This window comes from Apus apus, chromosome 6 (genome assembly GCF_020740795.1).
Source record: "Apus apus isolate bApuApu2 chromosome 6, bApuApu2.pri.cur, whole genome shotgun sequence".
NCBI classification, from domain to species: Eukaryota; Metazoa; Chordata; class Aves; order Apodiformes; family Apodidae; genus Apus; species Apus apus.
This window is the reverse complement of record NC_067287.1, coordinates 22322739-22350607: the sequence shown is the minus strand read 5'-3', so window position 1 is coordinate 22350607 and position 27869 is coordinate 22322739. Positions and strand designations below refer to the sequence as shown.

General features: G+C 35.9%; 1 protein-coding gene across 2 annotated transcripts in view; it reads left to right on the top strand.

Annotated features, from left to right (window-relative positions):
• The window catches only part of OLA1 (Obg like ATPase 1), a 95594-nt gene that overhangs the window by 51599 nt on the left and 16126 nt on the right, over positions 1-27869 (top strand). For both annotated transcript variants that reach the window (XM_051623401.1, XM_051623402.1), the window contains 2 exons: positions 3731-3811; positions 4077-4174. In XM_051623401.1, coding sequence (XP_051479361.1) covers positions 3731-3811; positions 4077-4174 — 179 coding nt within the window. The remainder of the gene's footprint in view (positions 1-3730; positions 3812-4076; positions 4175-27869) is intronic.

The following is a 27869-nucleotide window of genomic DNA, read 5'->3' as shown; positions in this document are numbered from 1 at the left end:
AGTTAATTACATGCCCTGCTAATTTACAACAAAAACCTCACAATTCTCTGATGCCAAGGAGGCAAGTGAGTTTTCCAAGCTTCAGTTTAGTTCCTCGTGCTGTAATAAGAATTTGGCATTGGCACACATTATTACTGTCATCCATCCAGAGAGTTTTTTAATGTATGCACATTTTTCTACACAGTAGTGTTTTGGGAGCATGTCTTGATACATCTCCTAAATGCAGTATAAATGTATTTCTTTATAGTAGTTTATACTGTTAAAGTCCTGCTTAGCATTTATGGATTGACTGCTTGCTACTTTGTGGTAATGTGAGCAGGACATAAATCAAAATTAAGGCATCACCTGTGGCTAAATACACTGTGTATTCACATGTGCTAAATTTAGTGCCAAGGACATAGTCAGAAATTAACTGACGTTTAAAACAGTGGTAGTTTTTATTCTATGCCTTGACAACGGTAAGTAAATTGGATTTTGTTAGGGTTTTTTGGCAGCTTTTAAAGTGGTACTTGCTATAATGTCGCTAGCTGAAAAACAGAACAAGAATCAAAATGTGATCAAACAAGGAGAAGTGGATCATTTTGCTGGTGACAGGTTGACCTCGAAGGGTGCAACTGGGGAGGCCAGATTTAATGAAACAAAGCAGATCATTGCTCTGTATGCTGTTATTAAGCATCTTGGAGTTAACTGGAGTAATTGTTACATGTGTTTAAATGACTGTTAAAATGACAGTGAAGATAGAAAGGTTAGTTCATACTCTTTCACCAGGCCTAAGCATAAGCAATTAATAAAACTAAAAATGGTGCTTCATGAGATATAATGTGAAAATGTGCTGCTTGTGTGTTTGGTATCGGGGCAGCTAAGTGCAGAAGAAGTATGTGGAAGTAGTTGCATTTCCTCATATCGTCCTTGGTATTTAACGTTTTCTTCTTAAGGGATTATATTAAATCTTATTTAAAGGGTACACCATTGTTGATGCAGAGGAATCTGAGTTAATCTGTCCTTTTTTTTTTTTAGTTTCTGAACTGTCTACCTTAGATTTCTGGTGTGACTGTCCAAAGAGATCAGCAGAGAAAATTTGACTTTGGCTGAATAATTACCACATTTTTTCTTTGTGTCTTTTTGCCTTGCCAGCTTCAGACTTAACTGCTATATTTGCTTATAGGTTTCCTTCCTTTTATCTAAAGAAAGTTTTCCAATGCTTTGCCACCTTCTCTGTAAAACCAAAATAAAATGGTAAGTCTACAGCTGTTGATTCTCCCCGGCATATTCCATTGTCGGTCAGCCTTCCCTGCGGAAGTTAGCCATGTCATTAGTCTTTTAGAACAACAGTTGCAAACAATATCAAGACAGGTACCTAAATGAGAACTCTGAAAACTTAAGTCTGTGTCAGAATGGGTTTAGATGTGTCTCTGTAGGTAGCAGGTGAATGTGGAAGAGAAGCTTTGATTGTCAACTATATGCTTAGATAGGCTTTAGAAAGAGCAAACTTTGTTTGCTGGGTTGATGCTTCAGATTTTCTGCAGTTTCCACATTCTGTTCTGCCCTTACAGATTGAACCATTTCATTGCTGCTTAAGGCTTTGGGAACTTGTGCTATAATTTTTTTCTGACTATTTTTTTATCAAATCCAATTTAAATGCAATAATGCGTTCCTGTTGAGGGGAGGGGGGGAACTGTAATGCTGAAAGCAATGTACTAGATGCTTACAGAATTAGTTTAAAACCCAAAATAGTGGGTAATCGGAATTCCTTCACTGCTGAGCAGCAGTCTTGGAGATTGTGTTGATTTTTATATATCTATTTAAAAAAAAGCTTAGGATAAAGATCTTAAATGAAAAGTACCTATCAGTAGAATTGCTTCCCTTATTATACCAATTAATTAAAAAATCAAAAAACACATAGGGTTAAAGATAAGATGGTACTACTGTTTTCTTCTTTATGTGTAATCTTGTTGCATGTCTCTACATAAGCTGTTCTGGCCACTCATCATAGTAACCAGCTGGGCCATTTCACCTGCTGGAGCCATTAAAGAGGACTCTCTCCCCCTAGATTAATCCCTCCGACATTAGTTTTTTGCTCTGACAACTGGAGCAGGCATTCAGAATTTGCAGGTGGCCAGTGTGACGCACATAATTGCCTACAATTTTAGGCAATGAATAAAAATGGTCTACATTACTTGTCAAAGGTTGTATATGCAGTGCCAAGTGAGATCTATGGGAAGCCTTTTAGGGTTTAAAGAACAGTTAATAGCAAAGCTGCACAGTGCTTTTTTAATCATAATGCATTTGTAATATAGCACTTTGATCTTCTCCTTGTAGGAAATGGTGTTATATTAGCCACTTTTAAACATTTATGAGTGAAATTCAGTTATAGGAGAGTAAGTGATTATTCTTAGGCAGAACATGTTAGATTTCATTAAAAGTTTTAGCTTACCCCTTCCTTGTTAAAATCTGTGGGGAGTCCTGTTCCTGGAGGGTTTCAAATCAGGATCTGAAGATTTAGAAGAGCTTTTTCTTTGTTTTTCACTAAAGCAACTGCAAGACTAGAAAAGACTGTAGTAAATACTGATGTTATTTGTGGTTGTTTGTAAATGTACTTCAACCACATAGCATTAAGTGCAAAAAAACGTTGCGTGCTCAGTGGTTTAGGGAATGTTTCCTTGTATTTCAAAGATCTAAATTCTCAGTTGTGTCAATTATAACCTAACAAATGCATTATTTAAAGCATGATCATAAATTATCTACAACAAAAAATAGGCGACTCTAAAATGTACTACTCCTAGAAGAGCAGAGTTTGACCTTTCAGACCCAAGAGCCTTTTATTAACACCTGCCTGTAAGGAGAACCATGCCACACGCAGCTTTCAGATTCACAACCACAAAACTGATGAGGAAAGGCTTGAAGGGTTCAGTTTGTGTCACTTGCTGTTTGCCGTTTCCATTTCACAGATGATTAATCTTTCTGTGAAGAAAGGCCAGAGAAACAAAGCACATTGGGCTCTTCCTGCAGTTACTCCTTCTGAATGCACACTAGCTTGCTAACTAAAAGGCCTTTAGATTTCCTGCCGAGAGAGATGTTCTGAAAGTGAATGCAGCTGGTTGGAGGTCACCAGTGCAAGGCTCTTGCCATTGTGTAATGGAGGCTTTGGCAGGTTTCATTTTGGGGGGGAGGGAGAAGGTGTTGGCGAAAAATTAATGCGGAATAAAAAGGGCTTTGGCCATTTGAATTAATTTCTTGAAGGGTGGATTATCAATAACAGGCTCAATTTCTTTTCCTCACAATTAAAAAAAAAAAAAAAGTTATTTGCTGTGTTTTTCCCACCCATTCTGTTTTCTTAATGGAACATTTATATTGTACGTGGTCTCTACCGCTGGATGCTGAAATGTCATGTCTTACTGAGTTTGAAAAGCCATCTAAAATGTACTGATTTTTACATATGTTTTGTGAGGTCTGCTGATTTAGGTGGTGGCAAGAGATGATACTTGAGTATCGTGTATTTAACTTCCTAATTATGGGATTTGTATTGCTTTAATAATTGATACTGCTCTTTAGTGACTTCTAAAGCAACAATTTCTGCTTTTCTGGGAGAGTAAAAATTTGGTTTTAAAAGGTATCTAATTTTAATTTGTGTGTACGTTTTGAATCTTAATGTATACATGCCTTGTTTATGGAAGAGAATGGTCCGATATCCAGCTGAGTTTTTGACTTTGTTTTTCATGATCTTGTGTAGGACGTAATGTGCAAAATCAAGACCTGGGTAATAGATGAAAAGAAAGCTGTCCGCTTCTATCATGATTGGAATGACAAAGAGGTAGGCTGTAAATATCATCCCATGATTTGACTTTAGTTTTGCTACCTATTACTGTCTTTTCTTTCCACAGGTTTTTTTTTTTTTAGATTTCATATAGTGTATTGAATGTTAAATTTATAAGTTGATTCTGTGTTTAACAGTAATCTGTTTAGTACACTTCAATTATATTGCCTTCTCAAACAAGCCATGAGGAAAATGGCCATAAAATGAACTCAAGGTGGTATAACTGCTTTTTAAAATTCTCCTCCTATATTTTCATTTCTAGATTGATGTTTTGAACAAACATTTGTTTTTTACTTCAAAACCCATGATCTACTTGGTTAACCTCTCTGAAAAAGACTACATTAGAAAGAAAAACAAGTGGTGAGTATGTCCAGGTTAAATATCTAAATTTATATTTCTGTTTCACATTTTTCAACGGTTACTAGTTCCTTGTACATTAAGATCACCTAAGATTTTAAGTAAAATAAGGGGTGAAGACTAGTGTTGCACTTTTGTTACATGTTACACTCCCATTGACATGCTTGAGTACAATGCATATGGCATATGGTGAAGCCCCCAATGAAAGTGCAGAATAGAAAAGAATATACTCTCCTTCCTTACACTGAGGAAAACAGACTTGATTAAGAAGTACTTTTTAAATAAATGTATAGTGTTGCGATGTTATGTAACACTGGTCTGAACAACATCCTTTTCATTCCAAAGGAATGAACTGAATGCCAGAGGACTAAAGCTATGGGAGCTACACAGAAATCTTTCAAACTGTGGCCAAATTTGCACATTTTAACAGTACTCTTCTGTTTGCAGTTGAGTGCCTGGCTTCCTTGGCACTGCTTGCTTACAGTTTTCGCAGGCCTGTTTTGATGGGCTTTAATACCATGAAGAGTGGAGGTTTTAGTCAAGGATTCCTGACACCAATATTATGACTCAAGTACGTGGTAGTTACAAAATCAATCTACCAGACATTCAATGAACTGGATGAAGATCCAGTCCTAACAGGGTAGACACGTGGTGGGAATCCGCTGCTGAGTACTACACCATTGGCAACTCTACATGGGAGTTTGTGGAGGAGGGAACAGATTAAGTAGTATACAATGAAGGAAAATCTGTAGCAGTATATTTAGTTTTAAAAAAACACAGCCAAACAACAAACCTTTTCTTAATATTCAGATATTTAAACACTGTACTTGTGAGCTACTTTGAAGATGTATAAACATGTGTTTGTGAACAGATATGTGTGTGTAACTCATCCAAACAAATCAGAAGTATCTAAAGCGGAATATCTGAATTCTCCTAAGTACACCCTCTGCTTCTCCCTGTACTTCATTAAGTACTTAGATGCACATGGTTTCAATTTTCCATTAAAAATTCTCATTTCCATATGATATCAAAGAGTGAGAAGGCTTTAAACTGAAAAATAAACATTCATAGACTGGAAGCCAAAACAATAATTAATGTCAGATGGTTTACTCCAATAAATCATTAGAATAAATTCTGTGAAATTACTGCAACTAAAACTGTCCTTTTGATACTCCAAGACATTTTGTGTTAGTATTAAACAACGAAATTTAACCTATTTAATAGCAAACCCTCTGAGCCCAAAGCAGACTTGTGAATAAACTTGATAACCAATTTAATAATGTAAGCTTTTAATATAATTTAAAATTAATTTGTTCCTCCTTTGAATGTTTTATGTGCATGACAATTTAAATCTTAAAAGTGGTTCTACCCAAGGAAGTCTTTACAATCAGGATAGCAGTATTTGCTCTCTTACTGTCAGGTGATATTTTTTTCTAAGCACAAATGTTGAGATTTCTGAAGGTTTACTATAACAGTACAGATGGGGAAGTTTATGTGAAAATGGATGAGTTGGTTTCCCTGTCCAAAAAAGATCCTCACACCTGTATTTGGATGATTACAGGTAGAGCTCACTGGCTCTAATTGTACAGTAAATACCATTTCCCAGACCCTAATGGTAGACAGGCTACTTAGGAGACGCCAGTCTGTGATTTAGCTGTCGCCAGTCACCCCATGTTTTTTGTGAGACGAGTTGTGATGAGGACATAGTTAACCCAATTGAAAGCAAATCTTTGTATAAATTGCAATTTTTAATTTGTAAAAAATCAGATGTTAGAGCTGAGGAGAGTCATATGATGAAATAGTTTAACTGTTTCTGTTAGAATTAATGATTTAGTTTTTAAAAAGTATACCCAGATCTCATGGATGTAAGTGTAATTGTAGCTGAAAGATCAAAGCCTGGGTAGCTGAGTGATGTTCCAGAAGAGAATTTACCACATAGCCATTTTCAGTACAGTTTCTGCCTCCTGCTGTTCCTATTTTCCCTCAAGCTAGCCATTGACTACCCCCTGTGCATCCCTGCTCGTAAAAAATGATTGAGGAAGTATTTGTCATGTATTTATGAGTGGGAAACATTGTGTGATAGGGAAAGGCATCTACTAGAACCAGAAAGATTGCCGTTTTCTTTCATTCAGCCACTCTGCCACAGCTTTAAATCCTCTGTTTATACAACATAGTTTCTATATTTAAGACTAGAATAAATGTTTTCTATGAAGGATCCTAACGGTAGGCTTTCGTCAGTTGTGTGATGCAAGCAGATGTAAATGATTAGAATATGTTTTACTGTTAGATGGCACATAATTTGTGATTTTTGTTATTATTTTGGGGGGTAGAGGGTCATATTTGAAATGCAAGCCACGTTTAGGCTAGTCACTCAACTTGAAAAAGTTTATTTCTGAGCTTGATTCATAATCTTACTGTAACAAAAGTAAGGTTAATGCAGGAAACGCTCAACAGTGAAATGTTTTCAAAAGACTTTTACAACTATAGAAGTGTTTAGAACAGCAAAGGAGAGAAGATGCTTTTTGATTGCGGGTAGAGAGGAAAACTGAGATTGTCTTAGTTTTACTGGATCACTCCTTTAGAGTTAATGAATATTTTAACTTCAAAACACACATCTAAGTGCTAACGTTATTTTTCAATCCAAGAAAAGAAGAAAATACTGTGAAAGATACCACTGTTATGTGTTTGAGTAGGTGTAGTGACCTTTTGAAAGATGTAAAAGCTGGAATGTCTCCAAGCAGTTACTTGTGGGCTTTAACAATGTTGAATTAGTCATTCAGTTGATTTATGATTAAGACCTAGCCCCTGAAGAGAAGCTGACATGGCACCTGTGTTAGTCGCATTTGTGTTATGATCAGATGACAGTAATCATGATGCTGAATGGGGGAATCCACTTAATACATATTGCTGTACTCTAAATGAATTCTTAGGCCCTTATTTTAATAATTCCTAATGGTTTTTACATAGATCTAGTACCTTAACATGATATACATGCATTCAAGTTTACTGTGAAACTATTCTAAATAAGCCTGTTAATTTTTGGTTAAAACTGTTTTCTGAGGACATCTCACAAATCCAGGACTTGAGACTTACCAGCCCCATACCTACTTAAAGGTTTACATTTTAGTCTTGCTAAAGAGGGTGCTTTTACTAGGTTATAATATGGATTCTAATTATTAAATACATTGAGCTAATGACTGTGTAGACCATTAATGAGTGGACCATGCTTAGCACACAGTTTGACTCAGTATTTTGGACTGATTCTTCATAGCGAGCACCAGGAATACAATGTGTCAAAGCTGTGTAGGCTGATTTTTGACTCAATTTATCAAGTCTAAACGAGTCAATTTTTTCATCCTATACATAGACTATAATTAAAAGCACTGATTATGCTGCTTAAGATTTTCTCGTATCTATAGGATTGTAACTAAGTCATCTGAGACTTAATACAGATTTTTGAACATGGTTTTCTTTAATTCAGATGTGTTGAGTATCCAAATGTCTGTTAACATTATTTCCAAGGGGCTTTTTCACAAAATGTTACAGTAGGCATTATTTTAAGAAAAATAAGTTATGCGTTGATGGAATAGGGTGCTTCTCTTGAGGTGTCTTCCTCCTTTATATATAGAAAGGTAGCATATATGTCATGATAAAGAACTTTTTCCCCATTAATTCTTATAGCATTTTTAGTGTTCTTAAGCTGCAGGAGGCATAATTAGGTCAGATGTAAGGTTTTATGTTTTTCTGGTATCATGTTTCTGACAGGCCACCAGCAGATGACCAGAGTGTAGAAATGGATGAAGCAAACAGAGCATATGCATCCAGATTCTTGCAATCTGTTGTTGTAGAATTGATCAAACCAGATACGATATGCTTGTGGTTAATAATTTTTTAGTGATTTTTATTCTATGAATTAAGCCATTAACCTTTTGAACCTGAGTATGCTTTTGGCATCCCAATATCCTGCAGGAGGGACTTCCACAGTTTAACTATGTGCTATATGGAAAAGTATTTCCTTATGCTTGTTTTGAGTCTGTCACATCATAATTTCATTTGATGCTCCTTAGATCTTGTAGTAAGAGAGTGAATAATCCTTTTCTATTCATCTTTTCCATATTGCTTTAGATGTTCCAAATATAAAAAAAAAGAAGGGAAGGGGGAGCAGAAATCTGACATCAAGAAATATCAAGGGTAAAGGAAGACTATAGGATTGAGTATTAATTAATATGCTTCACTCAGTCTTTCACTTTTAAACTAGTTAGGAAAGAAAGTTAATATCTATTGGCAAATGGAAACTTGGTGTTCTTGGTTGTATCTCTGTGGGTTTGTCCCCAGTGGTAGAATAGATCTAATAGTTGTATGTTCACCATCTTAGCAAAACAGCAAGACAATGTCATGTGGAGGTAGAGCAAGAGGATGGTGACAGGAGAAGAAATGCCATCCAGAATGTTTTCATGGCTTCAATATGCCTGTTAAAAAACAAACAAACAAACAAACAAAAAAGAAGACTTTAAAGAAACTCAATAAAAAAGCTCTGCTCCCAAGCCTCCCACCCCTTAAATAATGCCTGATTTTAGTGACACTGGAGATACTGTTTTTGCACAGACTCCTCTTAGATTTGTTAGCAATTCATGCTTGATCTCTATTTAAAAAAAAAAAAAGAGTTAGTCTTTCTTAGCATTTTACCTGCAGTTTGGTTTGAGACCTTTCAAAAAACAATTTAAAAATGTAAAGAAACAGAAATTAATGGAAATGGCAATATTACCATGACATACTTTGAAGCAAAACATGATTTAACAAACAGCATCGGGATATATATGTATTTAAGAATATTAGTAAATTAATTCACAGGAAATAATTATGGGAAAGAACAGCTGAAGGTCAGCTCCATCTCTTTTGCAACTAGAAATATGGTGACTCAATGAAAGTGTGAAACATATCCATCTTAGTCCCACAGAAGCACGATCTCCTTTCTGTGTCCAGGTGTCAGCCCTTTTCAAATGCTTTCTGAAATAGATGAACTTTGCCAATTTTGCTAAAAACAAAAATATGCCCATTTGGATCAAACACTTAAAAGTTGTTCCTCTTCTGGAAGGAGGAACTGCTGCTGTTAATGCTGTCTGCATTGCAGACAGAAGCAGAATTGGATCATTTTTTGTATGTGGGGTATAGTCTTAAATCAGCTACAACTTTTGGAGCCAACTGTTACTTGTGAATACCAGTGTATTTGTAATGTAGCAAGGTCCCCGAGTGAGGGCAGAATGCAGTTTTCACTACCATCATCTTCTGAATTAGTTTATTTTCAGAATTGCAGTAAATGTATATTTAAATATACTAGAGTCATGGATGTTTATGCAGATGAAGTTCATTCTTATAAATATTTCTGAGAATTTATTTGATGTAGAATTCTTTAAATCATAATTACAAATTATAATGGTATTGAGATGCTTTCTTGACATAGCTGGTTAAGGATTTTGAGGCTGTCTTCTATGCTGACAGATGTGGAAAACTTAAAATTTCTTACATATGTTGCACTTCTTGACACAGCCTTAGAACTGAAATGTTCTTAAAAAGTATTAAAAGATTATTATCTGTGTGTAAATGAAGTTTTGCACACACAAGTTGTGAATTCAGATACTAAAAGTTAACATTCAGAATTTAGGCTTCCTGTTGAACTTTACTGCCTCATTGAGTGAGTGTCCTGCAGCTCAGGTTGTTTTAACTGGAGGATGACTTATGTTTTCCATAGAGCATTTACCCTTACGTACTTTAAGAGGGGATAGTTCATGCTGTTTGCTTAATAAACAGTTATTCTTTATTACATCTTATACAAATTAATTAATTAATACAAATTAATTTATCCTCCATCAACATAATTGGAGCGCCTTTGCTTTCCAGCACCTTTGTCTGATGTTGCAAGTTGATTTCTTGCAGTCTTCTCTCACCTATTTCAGTGACTTTCCAGTTCTGTGTATCCCAATTTTTTCGTCCACCGTTTTCCTAGTGGAATTGTTCTCTGTGTGTCTTTGCCAGATTGTCTCTCCCCTTTCTCTGGTTTCTTCCCTTTCTTGCTGGCTTAGGTCCAGTCCTTTGGTCTGGATGATTTCTTTCACCAAACTTCCTGCTTTGCTTTGCTTTCCTTTGCCTCCCCCTTTGGAGTCCCCCATCCCTTTGAATGTGAATGCACATTGTTTGGGTAACAGCAGGTGTTGGGGACATGTCTCTAAGCATGGGGAAAATGGCTCCCTGCTCTCAGCTCTGTTGTCTAACCTCATCCCAGATACAAAAACACCTTCCAGGAGAAGTCTAGCTTCACTCCACTGCTCTGCTTGCATGAAAGTGCTGTGGATTGTAGGAAGAGATTAAATTGCTGAAACACTTCAGTGTTACATTCTAGCAGTTGTGCTACCAAGGACATGAATTTCTGATTTGAATGGATGTTTGCACAAGTGCAATGTTGTATCTCTGACACTGAGTTTGCTCTGTGCCAAACATGAAGTCTTGGCTCCTATGCATTAGGACAGTAAAATACAAGATTTCTGGGATGTTTTTAAAAAGGGCAATGCTGTATGGTGAAGCTGGTTTTGAAAATTTCAGTCCACCTGGTTACAAGATGGCAGTTATAACTAGCTAAGGCTTAAGTTGCGAAGTCAAAAAATAAAGCCTCTGTAATTTACATAGGATGTATTGAGTCTTGAAACTGGTAAAAAGGGGTGTGATGGTGGAGAGGAAGCTCCTGGTTTTTTGGAAAGGCCTGTCTTGGGCAGAACAAGGTAGCTTCAAGCTATTCTTAAAACTCATCAGAGACTGCAGACTGTGGAGAACAGGATGACCAGAGTCCTAAAGAACAGTTTCTGCTGTTGTGAGTGATACGTGCCAGCCCAGCATACCATAAAACCAAATGCCAGCCCAGCACAGCCAAACCCCAGCAAGCCTCTTGTATTCCCTGAGGGCATCCGTGTGCATCAGGCTGCTTGTATTATCAGAGTAACGCCAAAGAACTGTGTATTGACACTTCATATCAATCAGTAAGGCTGTGCTGAGTGAAAGCAGCTACAAGTAACTTTTCAACTTCATTGCTGTGTGTGCAGGAATGATCCCTGTCTTACCAGCTGTGTCATACCAAACCTGCTTTTGAACAATTCAGCTTTGCTTCCCATCTTCTGTTCCTTTTCTTCTTTTCTCTCCAGATGCTCTTCTCAGTGTATATGGCTTTTTTTTGCCTGTCACCACCATAATTTCCAAGCTCTTTATACACAGTTCTGTGGGTGCAGTTTTAACACTGAACAACTGCACCTTTGAGTTTAGATGCTCCACCGGTTTTATAGTTGGCTAGTGTAGTCTTACGAATTGCTACCTGCTAACAATACTTTTTGAAAACTGCCTTGGCAGTTTATAGAATCACATAATTTATGTAGTATTTTATTTAAGCACTTGGACTTTCATACAAGCAAAACCACAACTACTTCCTAAGTTAATAAAATGTGTAAAGGGTAAGAAAGGGCATCTTTATTTTAAAATACTGTCTGAAAACTTCAGAAAGTGTTTCTTTCTGATCTTCATTGGAATTGGGACTGCTCAATAAATATTTTTGTTGCCCTTATAAACACAGGTTTATAAGGCTACTTAAAATACATAGCACTAGAGGAGAGAATAATATGGCACTGGATTTCAAATAAATTTCACACCTTCACTTCACTCAGTGTATAGAGAACATAAGGAGTGAAGAGAGGGACTTCCACAGAAAAACAGTGTGTAGTGCCATTGTCAAAGACAATGATATAAACTTTATTGCCAAATCATTGCAATGTGACATGTTCATGACTCTGGATGCATCATGAGGTACAACATTCTTTTCAAGTTTCAGTCAGCTTAGAACTGAAGAATGCTTAAACTGCCTAGAAACAAACCTGAGATGCAGAGATGTCTGAGTGTAGATTTTGTTATTCTGTAGTGGACATGGAGAAGGCAGAGACTGATAAATAACTGATCTTCTTTCTTCCCAGTATTATGTGTAAAGGGCTTCAATTTCTGTTACTTTCCATAGTTTGGGAAGCTTGTGCTTTATGCCTCAGTTTTCCTGTTTCTCTAAAAGTGTTGGTGCTGGTGAAATCAGACAATTTATTTTTTTAAAATGTTCTCTCCACTTTAAAATCAAGTTACTAAAAAATATTTTTATTGTCTAGTGATTGCATATTTTTTTCTGGAATTGTATCAGTGACTTATCTCCTTAATGATATCACTGACGACTGTTCTGTCAGTCTTCTTTTTCAAAAGTTTTGCAAATATGCTTGGAGTGACGTAAGTGTATGTTGTATGTAGTTGTGGTCCTTCACTGTTACAGACTTAGCGGACTAAGCAGTGTGCTAATTTCTTGCCTGAATGCAGGTTCGATTCACTCTTATTTATTGTGTATTAGAGCATAGCTTTTGACAATGTATAGTCAAACAACCTATATTAGTTTTACTGGCAACTAAAAGAGTTTGGGAATTTTCAGTAGCTTGGTATCTTTTTTTAATACTATAAAGTGAGATTTTTCACTTCAGTGTGTCTTATCTTGCTTTTATGGCTTATGTTTTTAGATTCAGACTAGCTTCTATTTAAAAGAATAGGCCTCTCTCATAGTACTCTAAGCCAGTGAAGTCTAAATACTGAAATGGGAAAAGTGAAGGAGAAACGACATTTTTCTCACTTATGTTTGTTACAGAATGAAAGAAAGGGAAAGGGTAAGCAACTTTAGAGCCCAGCTTTTATATTGAGGACCAGATTCTGTCATTTACAGTCCAGTCCAGGTTTGTTAGTCCTCAGCGTTATCAATGCAACCCCATCTACAGGTCCTCAAGCATTTTGGACAAGACTAGAGTACTAACCACCCTATCAGTGCTGTCACTTATCTACAACGTCATTACCTCAGATGTGAATTTCAAATCCTACTTCCAATGATAAATAGTTCAGTAATGATTTCACTCTTACTCATTTTACAGTAAAGCAGTTTGATATGCATACATTCATTACTAGTAAAGAAGTAGAACACTTTTTTTCTGTGCTATTTGGTGTTGTGCGTATGAGAAGCACCTTTGCTGCAGCGATTTTTGGATGAAATAATATTGTTCAAAGAGAGGGACATAGGGTGAAGGAGTCTACTCAATTGCATTTCCAGGGGTAAAGAATATTCCTTGAATGAAAATGAGTGTCTAAATCTCTGTTCTGCTGCATTTTTCTGTTTATTGTTGACTTACAGAAATATTTTAATTCCTTTGTGATATAAGTTACAAAGGTCCAGTTACACTTCTCTAATTGCAATTAAAATGCTATCTGCCAATATGATGAATCAAGTTACCTTATTCTGCATATTTGAACTTCAGGAGAATTTTGGCAGGGAGAGATGGGTAGGGACTGATCTGTCTATACCATGGTTTGCTTTATGAGTTCAAAGAATAATTTGGAATTTGTCCCATTAATGAACAGGTCTTGGCCTAGAAAGTAAGATTTTATTTTTTTAAATAAATGAGGGGTTTTGCACTTTTTTGCTTTACAAGTCAGATAATAGAGAATTGTGCACAATCACTTTAAAAATAACGGGGAGAGATTATTTAGATAGTAGGTTTTTTTATTCTTAAGTTACTGTATATGAAGTTATTTATTATTACTTAATATTCATTTATTGAGCCCTGTGCCTTTCAGAATGATTGAGCATTGTTAACCTGCCTTTGTCAACTAGACAGTATAGAAACAGAAGTTGTGCATGTATAGCCCATAAAGCAAACAAATTGCACTTTCAAATCAAGAGAAAAATAGATGCTATGGGTGTGTGTCACCAGCTTTTATCATCTATTGGGTCATTATTTTTAATATATCTGACATGGTATTTAAAAAGCACCGGTTATTTTTGTGTGGGTTCTCTTGAGAATTTGGTTGATGGAGAGGAAGGCTGCGTGACTGTAGAGAGGTGAGTTGCTGTGGTCTGTGTGATGGGAACAGAGTGAGCCTAACCTCCTGGTGTTAGGATCTGATACTTCCTTGCTCCTTGTAAGCAATGTTTTTTTGAGAGGAAAGATGGTCTTGCATTCTCATGGTAGACACATCAACAGTTGTAATAACAGGCAGATGAGCTTTCATGTTAGGATTTTTTAAGGCAGAATAATACTGTCTCTTATTCTGAAATACCAAGAGAATTACTTGTATTGCTTTTGCATATGGGGAAATTTGTATTGGACGTTGCAGTCAGTATCACTGTAGTAGTATCTGTAAGCAGTGTCCAAATTGATGAGTAACTTACCTTGCACAGTGTTACTCAGTATTGGTGCATCTAATTTGCAAAGAAGTCATGTATGTACCTCTAAAATTCTGCTTATTCAGTTTTTCTGTTTGGATCATGTCTTGAAACATTTCTTGCCATTGCTTACTACAGATTTCTCTCAATCTCTTTAAGTTCATGGAGTTGAAATTCATTTTAATTCACATACCATTCTTTATTGCACTGCAGTTGTTTTTTGAGATATTTATGGGGTCTGGGAACAATATCCATCTTGAAATTGTTCTTCATGAATGGTCTGCAACATCTCCATTCTCTGGGGGAATACTTCATGGATTGTTGTTCTATTTTCTACAAATAGGGGCTAACTGGAAGATCAGTTAATAAAAAAATAATCTGTTATAACTAGAAAAATAATGTTTGAGAAGGAAATATTGGCTGCTGTGGCTTTAGACACCCACCCAAAACAAATTCTTTATTTCACAATTGACAGATACGTTTTTCTTGGATTATTTTGAAAATTTGATGCATGTTATTTGTTTTTAAGAACAATATAAATAGTTTTCCTTTAAATTTTATTGTTATTTACAGCTCAATTTCATGTATTAAGTATATGGAAATATATTTTCATTTAACTGCTTGGTTTTCCCAAGAAAGATTACTACCTTCTAAAGTTTGGCCAGAGTGTTTTGTTTTCACAACTTGAGTCTTTCTGATGACCAGTACAAGTGACTAATGTTCACATGCTGATGGTTGCTGGTTTTACAATGAACAGAACTACATCCTTGTTTTGAAACTGGGAATAAAGTGCATCTTCATGTGTATATTGGTGAGGAAAGTTTGTAGGTTATATAGGTTTAATGGAAGAACTGTTAAATGAGGCATTTGGTATGGATATCTTAATATCCTTTATTACCAATGCTTGACCATAATTATTGTTAATTCTATTAAAAATTAATTACTTTGGAAAGAAGTTAAATAAAAAAGTGTTTGGGATTTTCTTTGTTTTGGCAATAGCTTCTAAAACCTGAAGAGATGTTTAGAAGATAAATACTTGAAAAGGAGTAAGTGCATGTGCTGATCTTGTACTTCATTGGGTCAAACAATGAAAATGCATTAATCAGATTCACTGTAATTTAAGTCTCACTCTTGTTCTTATGCACTGGCACAATGTTACATTTCTAAGTTAAAATGTATTTCAATCCAAACGAATGGCTTTTATTTAAAAAAATAAGGTCTTCTACCTAATACACTGAAAGCCTACACAATGTTGTCAATCTAAAACATGTGATGATTCTTCCAGCTTGTTTTATTTCAGACGCTCATTAAATCCATACCTGTTTTTATTTAATAAAATCTTTATGTCCCAGGATACTCAGATTAATGAGGTGTGTGTGCATTCACATGCGTGTTCCGTTTCCCATCGGTTCTTAACAATTTTTGTTAGTGTTATTATTATTTTAAAGTAACTTTATGGTGGATAAATGTTTGTCTTTGGCTCCCTCTATCTGCCTGCCACTACTTGTCTTTGTGAATTAATACTTTTTTGTAATTCAGTCAATCAGATAGATTTGGATCAGCAGGTAAGATGCCTGCAAGTGTTCCATATATGTGTTTGGTAAAATAAAAAAATAGGGTAAAGAGACATGGAGGACTACTAAGGAATGTAGTTATTCAAGCTTAAAAAACAAATTTAATGTCTGCATGCTTTTCCATCCTGGTTAAAGTCTAATTTCTGTCTTAGGTTTCCCACAAAGGTATGGTTATAGCGCAAAGTATATTAAACATAAACATGGTTTTAGCCCCGTCTTGCAGCAGCCTGTGGTTGTGTGGTAGCCTTTTGTTTTTGATTTCTAGTTATGTTAGTGCTCTATTGACACAGAAGGTAACGAGATTGTTCTATTAGTGATTTCTGACTAACAGGAATTACTTGATATGCTAAAGCTATTTCTGACAGAAGATACAAAGTTTTGACAAACATACATGGCACAGCAAGTGTCCAATTCTAAAGAGCAAAATAAATGCAAGCCACCATTATGAGGAACACAAACAGCCTGAAAGCAAGTTATCAGTAAGCAAATAATTGTTGAACTGTTATGAATGGAATAGGATGTTGAAATAGGGCATGATTGGCTGATGTTACATATGTCCTTGATTACCTTCCTTGTGCTTTTATCCTAATAAGTGACATTCTTTGTATTCCCTTGGATGGCTAGACAGTCTGACACTGAAGAAGAATAAATATTGCATGTGGTACACATTAAGCTGTCATCTAGGACAGCATTTATAAAAAGTAACTAGAAAAATTCATAAGAAATTCTGCAGTGCTACAGTTTCCTGGCTCCAGTCATAATTGTCAAAGTTCTTGACACATTCAGGTCTTCTGAAATGATTTGGGTTTACAGTTACTTGGTGTATGAATAATTATTAAGGATTCATTTTCTCTGATGATGCAGACTGGTAATGTTAGTTCTCAAAATGTTGCATTTTCATTAAAGGCCATGCAATAATAAAAAAATACAAGTGTTGTATGTAGCTAGTCCTCTTGCAGGAGTCAGGACCAGCAGATGTGTATATATAAAATAAAAGTAGCTGATAAAATTAGAAATCTCTTTTCTCAAATGCTATCTTTGAATCTTGCTGGAAAATCCATTATGAGCACACATTGTTACTAATATTCTACTTTGGAAATAAGACCTAATTTTTGTGTAAAATACCAGCCTTGTGTTTTTCTTCACTGACTTGACATTGAGACTCAAAAGCAGCATAGCAGGATATCATCATCTCTGCAAGGGCAACAGAGAAAAACCTTTTCAAACTATCTAAGCTGATGAGTTAGTGTTTGAATGGTAATTATTTTAATCTTTAATTTTGAGAAGAGGGGAATGTAGTAGTTATATTCTTCATACTTCTAACTCTCAATTTCTTGTGACGACTTGTGTGTTGACCAAGAAATATTCAATGGCTCCTTTCTCATTCTGTATATTTATTTGTCACCTAATGTAATACCATGATAGTCTATAGAGTTTGGCACAAAATTTCACTATAAATATTTTAAAGGACCCTTCCAGCTCTCTCAGGGACCATGTCAGTGGAGCATTCTCACTGTATACTGTGTTCATGGTGTAATGTAGTTTTGCTGCATACGAAAACATACCCTTCTTCTTCTGTGGATACGTCTCTCCATTTGTTACAGCATTGTCTGACTCATCATAATTTTAAAAATTATTTCACTGAATTAAGAATATGCCCTAAGGAAAAATAGCCTGTTGCCACCTCATCAAGTTATTTGAGGACTAATGTAATTTATAGGTAACATTGTGCTTATTCTCATACCTCTTCCAAGTAGCCTGTAACTTACAAGACCTCATTGTGAGAAGCTTGGAATGGGAAAATAAAGCAATTTGGTCTTTCATAAATTTGCATTTAATGTTAACTGAAAAGCCTTGGAAGAGATCTTAGAACAGGGTTAGGAAAAAAATGTTTATTCATGGGGACAGATAAAGCTGCAACACATGTTTTAGTTGAAGAAAGTTTTCTCCAAGTGTAACACTGCTCAAATGTTACAGGTGACTGTTAACTCTGTAGACCACTACAGAGCACAAAATATTTTCCCAACTGGTAAATTGAACTGTAAGTCCCACTGTGGGAAATTGCTTTGCTGTGCTCCAAACAGCAGTTATCTTAGTAATTGTACCTGAATTCTTTTGTGGCTAATAGACAGTTGATGTCCTTCTTACCACGACAGAATTATTTTATTGCAATATTATTAACTCTAGAAAATTCAGTTAAGGTGTGTTTGTGTAGTTTAAGATAGGCTGAGTAAGATTTTTAATTGGTGCTCTGAGAGCATTGGTTTTTGAGTTGAGGATGTGCATAACCCCACATTTCACATTCTAAACCGGCGCTCACAACAAGGAGCTTATCAGAGCAAATTGTCTGGTCCATCCCCTTCCTCACTCGAAACCTAATGACCCTTTATCATCATGGTTTACATTGCTGGACACAGATGTGAGAAAATACAAGTAATCTACAGGTAACTACAGTAGCTGCACTGATGTTCTCAGAGAACTGACTGCTGGGAAGATAAAAAGCTTCCCACAGAGCCTGTGACTTTCCAGCAGCAAAGCACATCATGAGCTCATACATGAAGTTTTATTTGCTGAAGACTCACAATAAGATGCATTAGGACATTCAGCAGGGTCCCTTCTTAGATGAGCACAAGAATTCAGTGAGGTTGTTAGTTGATGTGCTAGTGCATTGCTTCACACTAAAGCTAGAAAGTCCAACAATACCAATGATGTTTCTTTTTGAGAACATCACAAACTACAGCTGTAATACGATATTGATGTTAACATAGTTTGTCCTAGATAGTAAATGATCTAATGCTGTTGGACTTTTTTTTTTTCTTGTTGTGGAAAGTATTTAGGCAGGAAGCAAATATTTTTAGGAAAAAAAAAAATCTTCTGGCTGTTGAAATACAGAGTTAGCAGTACATGCTAGATACAAAGATAGAAGTAAAGTCTTAAATGAGAAGACTTGCGTGTGATTAATTCCTGTCTTTTTTTCTCTGCGTTTTTTGTTGTAATCATGAAGTAGATCTAAAAATCTGTTCATGTGTTTGGATACTTTTCCAAGGAATGGGAAGGAAATAAAATATTTTTCAGATAAACTTCACATACTTTAATGTTAAGAAGGTAGTGGTCTTGTTTACTATTTTTTTAATTTATTTTTTTTTGGTAATTCAAGAAGCTGCTGTAATACAGCTTTTATTTTTAGTGATTATGTGAGGTTGAAATGTATCTATTAAACCAGATGGGAATGATCAATGTGAATCAGCCTGTCTACTCTTTCATTCTCTTCTGAAGTATAAAACCAGTTACTTATGTAGAAAAATTAATTTGGATGCTGAAATGCTTTTTTCACATTTTTTTAATCATCAACCAAACAAAAACTCTGAAGAGCCTCCTCCCACCCTGAAAGAAAGAAAAAATAAAATCCCCAAGCAACATCCCCCCTCCTCTGGTAGTGTGAATGAGACAAACTTATGTCTGTTTTTTAATTTAAGTCCTTCCACCTTCTTCGATCACCCTCAGGGCTTCTGTGTTCTGTTGCTGATCCTGGGGAGTTGCTCCATGGGGATTCAGTGCTGCTGTCCATGGCAGACCTTTGAGCAAGATCAGGCAGGGCTTACTGTAAGGCTGTGGCTCTCAAGCCGAGCCACTGACAATAGCAGCAGTCTCCTTAATTTTCTGTTTTATGGTTGATCCTCTGTGAGAGAAAACTGCAAGAGACATTGAAAACTGTTTACTCTTCATCATTGCCACTTGCCTCTGTCCCACTGTGTTATGCCTATTTTCCAGCTTATGCTGACCCAAATGGAATGCTGTATTACAGAGCCCAGTGGACACTTTCTAAGAAATTATTTTCAGTAATCACACATACCTTTCAGTTCATGGTAAAGACATGAAGAAATATTTTCTTTTTCACTAGCAAATAGGACCCAAAATATATTCTAATGTTTTATTTTGTCTTTTGATTGAGAAAGACAAAAGAAGTAAAGGGGTATACACATTGAAAAATTTATTTCTCCTCCCTTCTTTTTTAATATTGAGATTAATTATAATAAAATCCATTTACAAATTGCAGAAAACACTTGATATATGCTTTTTATGATATATACTGTTTCATATTCTGTAGTTACTTCCATTCTTAACTACTGTAGACATACAGAAAAATGTTGGCTGTTACAAAGTTTTGTTTGAGCCTTTTAAACTGAGTGATTAGCAGAAATAATGACCCTGTCAGCCTTAATCACATTAAAATGTGGTTAACATCATTTAATTTTTTCCACTTAATATGCGAAAATTTCCAGTAGATTTGCACTGAAGGCCATTGAAATTCCATTAGAACAAGAATAAAAATTTCAGGCATCATTTATTCAGAGAAGGAATAAAGGTCTCGACTGAAAACTGCTGAATCTTTCTATTAGGGAAACTATGAATCATTGCATTGAGCAGTAACTTCAATTCTTACAATACTGAATCTGGGTTGTTTCTCAATGAACAGAGTGTATTTGTAGTGTGGTGCTTTTCTGAAAGTTGCAGCATAGAAGTATTGCACAAATTCAATAGGTGCTTTCTCAATAAAGAATTATTGTGTAGTGTTTTATAACTGCTGTACAACTGGGGACATCTCATCACTGAAATTCTGTACTTTGCATTATTTTCATTATTTTCATTAAAACATTAAAAAAAAAAAAGAGGGTATCCTCTTTCTGATTGATCTGTAATGTATAGTTGTGGTTTCTTTGTGGTAAATAGCAAAATGAGGACATGTGCAGCTGCAGCTAGAATATCGAGTTGTATCAAGTCTCCTGCGCTCTTGGCATTTCTTGTCGCATGCTCCAAAATACCAGAAGTATAGCATAGAATAACTATATGCACGGGCTTGAGAAACTCTCAACTGCATCTCTTTCTGAGAGAACTTTCTAGGAAAGATGCAGTGTTTGTTAGCTTTTTTGTGAGAAGACGCAACCTGCTAAGTGGAGACACTAGAAGTACAAATATATGTTCTGTGCTTTCCTAGGCTGTACTGAAGGGCTTGTATTGAATACTTCTTTAAAACAAATATTATTGTACGTATCTAATAAGATATAATACCTTTATTGATTTCTTTTTATGTCTCTGGTACTTAAGTGACTATACAGTGGATTAGGTTTTGTTGTTGGTGTGGTTTTTTTTAATTGATATTTTGTTCCTGAGCCTAGTTAATTTCAGTCTGTTTCATAATTACTTTGCCCTTATTCTAGTGGGAAAAATCATTAAAATGCATTGGATTTGTGCAGAACACAATTTTTAAAATTTCAGTATTTGGATGATTTATTTTTTAAACAAAATGTAAGAAATTGTAGTGGTGAATTCTTAATGTAGTGCTAAGTACTGTGAGATACACAGTGGCTCCATCATCTTTCCTAAACTTAAGAATTGAGTGGACTCAGCAGGAATTTGGAAGTGGTTCGGATCCAAATGTACCTCTGTATGTTGAGGAACAAAGGACACTGAGTGGGGGGTGGGTCCGTGGCCAGGACCAGAACTGTTAATCACACGAATTAAATAAAAGAAACTTGGATTGTGGGAGTTACCAGAAGAGTAGGAAGGAGGTGCAGATTGAATGAAGAGGTACGGGTCTTGTGGAATCATCTTGCCTAAAGAATTTCTTGTACCAGGATGGAATGCTTTTAAGTCTGTAGAATGACACTAGGAAAAGAAACCAAAGTGAGCAACAGTAACTGTTGGATGGGATGGAAAAGAACCTCTATTTCAGGAAAAAGGGTTGGAAGAGACTGTGGTCACTAGTTTCTTCTCCTTACAAAGCATGGCATGAAATTCAGAGGTACTGTGTCTTTTTGTTTCTCTGCTCTTAGCCGGTATCTGTGACATCTTACAGCAGAATGCCTTACCTTTTCCCAGCTTCTAGTCTGTTGAAAGGTGAATAATCCCTGTAGCTCTGTTAGCTCAAAGATAGATTTGTGTAATGGGTATGTCATGAGTACATTCAGCTTAGAATTTAACATGTTTATTTTTTTATTTTTTTTTTTAGAAATTGGTAGTTAAGTACAGCAATATGAAGTCTTCTAATGTTGTAATTGGAAGCACTTGAGTCAGAAAACATCAGAATGAGGACTGCCAATGCATTTCAGAATGCATGCCCTGCCCCAAAAGGTTTTCTGCTCGTGGGTTTACCAATCACGTCCCTTTCCTTTACAGCCTACCTTGTGTAGCTCCATGGAAAGGAGGAGCTTGCTCTTGATGCAGTAGGGTTGGGTTGCATAGGATACTTCTGATGATGGGATTCCGTTCCTTTGGGGCAAAACTTGATACTGATGTGGAACATGGCTTTTTGTTAAAGATATCTTACATGCCTGGAGATTTGGTGATGGAGAAGAGGATTTTACTTCTGTCTCTTAGATTTTTATTTGTGAAGTAAGAAAATTCCATTAACATTTTCACATGTTTTGAAAATAACGATGTTCTTAATTTTCTTCATATGACCAATTTGGATATTAAAGTCCAGTATTCTCATTAGTGGTATTTTAAAAATTTGTGCCTTGCTCAAATTTTGAAATTACTTACTGCCAAGTTGTGGTACAAACACTGCAGCCACCTTGTCTGCTGTGCCCATACTCTCCTCGTGACTAGTACTGCAAAGTATACATGGTGCTGTGTACTACTTTTAACTGTTAATAACATTTTATTTTGGAAGAGCAGAACTCATGAAGTCCAGTTTTCCAGGAGGTTGAGTTCCAAAGTGTAGTTTCCCAAGAGTTTGAGTATCCTTACAACAGGGATTCCTAATTTGAGCTCATTCTTTAAAAAGCCATGACATGGTGCACTGAACAGCAGGTACCATCATACTCTGTTGCTCGGGAGGACTTTTGCATGATGGTCAGTCTGCCAGACTACTGCTGCTGGTCAGCTGGCTTGCTGCAGCCAAGTCAAATATGTGATGGTTGGGTTCTTTATGCCTTTTCTCCAGTGGAGGCATTGGATTTTACAAAACCTGTAGGAACTTGTTTTGTATGAGATTTAGACTTCTTTGTCCCACTTTTGCATTTCTGCAGTCTTTACGTGCTTCTGAATTCACAAACTGTAGTGCTTCCTTGTAACTACATGGTAATCCCGAAATGACTGTAGTCCCTCCTCTGCATTCAGTAGAGAACCAGTTATTGTTGGTAGCTACACAGTATAATGATTTTCATAATTTAAGATTTTTTGGACAGTAGCTGATTGTTTTACACTTAATATTGGGAGGTCATTCACAGAACCTTGCTGCTGCCTTGGGTTAAAAACATTCTGCTAATTTCCAGCCTGCTTTTCCATGGATGGTTTGTTTCATTGGTGGTTCTGGCAGCTTTGTCCTGTAGATTAGGTAGTATCTTATCTAATTGGTGTTTACCTCCAGTACTTACCTAAAGCAGGTACTGTCAGTTTTCTCTCTGTCTCTGTCATTTACATGAGGTTTTCATTCCTGTGATAATCTTAGACCTGTTCTGAATTTAGCTGACCGCAGCTGCACATGGTACTCCACATGCTTTCATGAATAACTTATATGTAGACATAGTGCATCCTCTTAAATGAAGGGAAGCATTTACAGTAGGATCTGTACATTACCCTTTTCCTTTTTTGTTTTGGTGGCTTAGAGTTTCTCTGAAGATGACTAACCCATCGTGATACCCCTTCTATGTCACTTCCAGTTGATGATGATGACTTGGTACACGGTCTGTGCAAATCCACTTCCCCCTCCTCTCTGGCTGAATGAGTAGAATCGTGCACAGCACAGTATCAAATACTTTCTAGATGTATTTCTCCTGCATAGAAAAATCGTCCTATCAATGAGAGAATACATTTATCAAGGGATGCTTTATTTTTTTTCCTTTAAACAAAATTACTTGTGTTTACCAAGGTTATTTTCTGTGATCATTTTTTCTTTGATGGTGTTATTGTCCAACCAAAGTGCAAATAGCATTGTGATCTGTGTTGATTAAGTGACTCTTTGGTGGAAACGTGTAGACTGTGAGGTCCCAGAATAACTTCTCACTCTGTTTTAGTATTTTTCCTCAGGCTGGGACAGCTTTTAACTATTTATTACTTACTAGGGCTCTTGCCTGTTGAGTGGGCCTTTTCCAAACTTACATTCTTTGGCACTTCTAACATAAAAGAAGATCTGTTAGAGTATTAAAACAGGAATGGGGCTTTTTTGCTAGTTCCTGAAGCTTTCTTACAACTCGTGATAAAGGGTATGATTGCTTTAAGCAAATAAGCAATGTTTCTAATGGTAAGAAAACATCTGGATACAGGTTGAATAATTCACAACTTCACTATTGCTTTGGGCATATGTGTTATTTTAGTCTTCAGTTGCATGATTAGGTGAAGTGTTTTTAACTGCTGTTTTGGATAGAAAGGGTGAATATACAGAAAGTAGAAATAATTTTATAGAGGCTGTTAGAAGTCTAGGCTTTTAATGACAATACAGATTTATGTAATAGGTTTATTTTTCACTGTAACTGTAGTTCAGACCACATTCCTTACACTATATCCCGTGCATATTTGAACTACTTTGAAAAAGTGAAATGATGTGATGTTTAGCTAGAGAGAAATGTCAAAAACAATGCATTTTTATGATATGAAAGATTTGCAAGCGTACGCTAGCAATTGATAGTAATATTATAATTAACTCTTTATATAGCCTGTTTTTTATTCATGAACATTTTCATTTATGTTGACAACTATCATGTATGCCACCGCACAGGGAGCCTTTTCTTTACTCAGAAGAGAATAAACATGAATTCTTATGTTTTTGGGCTTATGTTCTGACTTTCTATTGAGAAATGGTTTCTGAGCCAAGTCATAGAAATTAAAGTATCTTGCATTTTAGGTTTGGCTTTTTGATTCTTCTGTTAGTGCTAGTGTTTGCAGGACTAAAACATAACAAAGAGTCCCGTAACTTCAAGGTGGAAGTTTTTTCAGTCAAATATGTTTTTGTTGTTAAAATTGCTGGGGGCATTGAATGCATCATAATTCTATAATCGATAAGAAAATGAAGATAGATAAACTAGTAGTTTTATAATAAATAAAATATTAGTGTTTGCAAATAAAGATGTTTTATACACACCCACCCACAGAATAAGAGTATTTATTTCTGACAGAAATTTACTTTGTCATTCCGTTTTTAGCCATAAAACCTTCTTGTCTAACAGATATCCTTTAGAGTTTGTCAGATAAATGGAGCGTAATTTCAGACTCTGATCCAGATGCTTATTCCAGCTCCTGAAAAAGAATCAAAGTTAGTTGTTCCCCTAGGATAAGTATGTTTTAGTAGATGATTCAGATATTGGCAATTTTTTTTTCCTTTTCACCATGGTGTTAGACAGGTAAACAGACTGTGTCTGTAGAATTGAACATTTTTGTGACAGCTTTTCAAATTACTGAAGTGTATATTATACAAGACATCTCTGCACACTGTGAAAATCCGTGACTCATTTGTGTTTTACTCAGACATGGACATGTTCATATGACAGTACAGTATATGCTATTGTACCTATTAGACAGTATTTGGAGGAAATGTATCAGCATGTAAGACCTGAGGCATACCATATAGTTTTACTTAAGCATCTTAGATACTTAAGGTCAGAGTTTGTTTCTAAAGCAGCCTATGAAAAGGGGAGAGGGAAGATGTTTTAAGAAGAAAGTGGGAACAGGAGTGCTATTTTCACTTCTCTGAACTGTCCTCAGAAGAGCTTCATGGTTCATTAACCATAGAGCAGAGCAATATCAAGGGTCTAAATCAGGTGTCTAAAATTGTCTTGTATTCTTTGAGGTGCTGCAGTTTTAATATTAACTGTTCAGCTAAATAACTGTTTCATATGAGAGCTTAGAGCTCTCTGAGAGCTGAGAGCTTAGATGATCATCTTTCTCTTGGTAAATATCAAAGTTAATTTCTGATTTATTGAGTAGCATATTCCAGCCAAATAACAAGTTTGATCTTTTCTTTATCAACTCCCCACCCCCTCCAACTTAGTCCAGTATCACCAGGTGCTGTGGTTCTTATTACTAGTCTTGTTAAAATTGTTTTTAAAGCATGGCTCATATTGTGTTATCACAAAATGTTAGTACTTGGTAATGGTCAGAGGGGGTGGGGGTTTAAGCAGGGATTATTATTTTAAAGCTAATGCTCTTATTATGGTAATATTTGACTCTTGCAATTTTAATACTTGCATAGTTTTTAACAACTGATGAAGGGAGGAAGAGAGCATTTATGTGAATTCTGTGGTCTGGAGAGGTTCTGCAATTAAGATCACACAGACTAACTGGAGAAGCAAGGAAGGCTTCTCTCTCTATCATGTGTGAGCAGGAGTGGACATTTCATTAAGAGAACTGGGGAGAAATATTTTGACCCAGTTTGTTTAGGTTTCATTAAATTGTGTGATGCTAGCGAAAGCCAAAATTAACACATGTTGTAGACTGCATTTGTCTTACTCATTGCAGCATTTTTAATTAGCACTAGTGGAATATATTCCAAATTAGTCTCTGTAGTGTCTTATTTCAAGTGTTGTTAGTATATATTTATTTCATTACACAGGAGTTTCATGAGGAACATTTTTTGTTTGGGAATATAGCCTTGTATTTGCTTGTGTGTACACAGTACATAAAAGAATCAAAGAATATAAGATTTAAATGGTGGTGGCCATCATGCATTTAATGTAAAGTTGTTTTTTTTTTTTAAGGCATAACATGTTTTTTTGATAAAATATTCTACTTCTGCATGGCTTGCAATTTTTTATGTGATTACATATTTTGAGAGTTTGCTATAATACCATTGATATAAATTGTCCTACCTTTTATGTGTAGTGCCTTTAAGAATAAAGCTTTCCATGTGCCGTAAGAAGCCCTGTCAAGAGACAAAAGTTAAAATTATCATCCTAGAATGTAAACCTGACTAGAATAGGGATTCTTCCTACTGATCTGCAGTAGTATCTCAATCATCATAATTTTGCACATCTTGTGACTAAGATTTGCTCCTTCTGTTATAATTTATAAACAACCATTTGTTAAATTATTTTGTTATAGTTTTCAAGATAGCATTTCGAAACACTGCATGTTACAAATGATAGCAGAAAGAACAATAAGATGTGACTTTCCAAAGGCATCTTTTCTGAGCAGAGTATATGTGCTTCAAGTGTTCAGGTGTTTTGCCCGTAACTATGAAACAGTATGCATGATTTGTTGTGATCAGCATTGTTATGCAGTCTCATCAGTAGTCCAGTCTTGACTGTGCTTGATCCTTGCTGACAGCAACAACTATGGTTTGGGGTGTTTTGTTGTTTGTGGGCTTTTTTGTTATTTTGGGGGGTTTTTAGATACGGCACAATTAACTTTCAGAATTGGCAGACCAATGAGAAATGGAGACCGGAAGCCCTTCACATACCTACAGGTACCACAGCAACAGTGTAGTACTGTTTTCATTATTGTTTAAGTCATAATTGGTTTTGATCACTTTAATGAGGAATACAATTAGGATAAAGAGATATTACTGAACTCTTCAAAATCAGAAGCATAGAATGGTTTGGGTTAGAAGGGACCTCTACTACCTCTTTGGGCAATCTGTTTCAGTGTTTCTTCCTTAGATCTATCCTGAATCTATTCTCTTGAAGTTTAAAACCATTACCCCTTGTCCTATTGCTAGAGGCCTTAATAAAAAGTTTGTTCCCATCTTTTTCATGGCCCCCCTTTAAGTATTGAAAGACTGCAATAAGATCTCCCCAGAGCCTTTTCTTCTCTAGGCTGAACAACCCCTACTCTCAGCTTTTCCTCATAGCAGAGATGCTCCAGACCTCTGGTGATCTTTGTGGCCCTCCTCTCAACCTGCTCCGACAGGTCCATG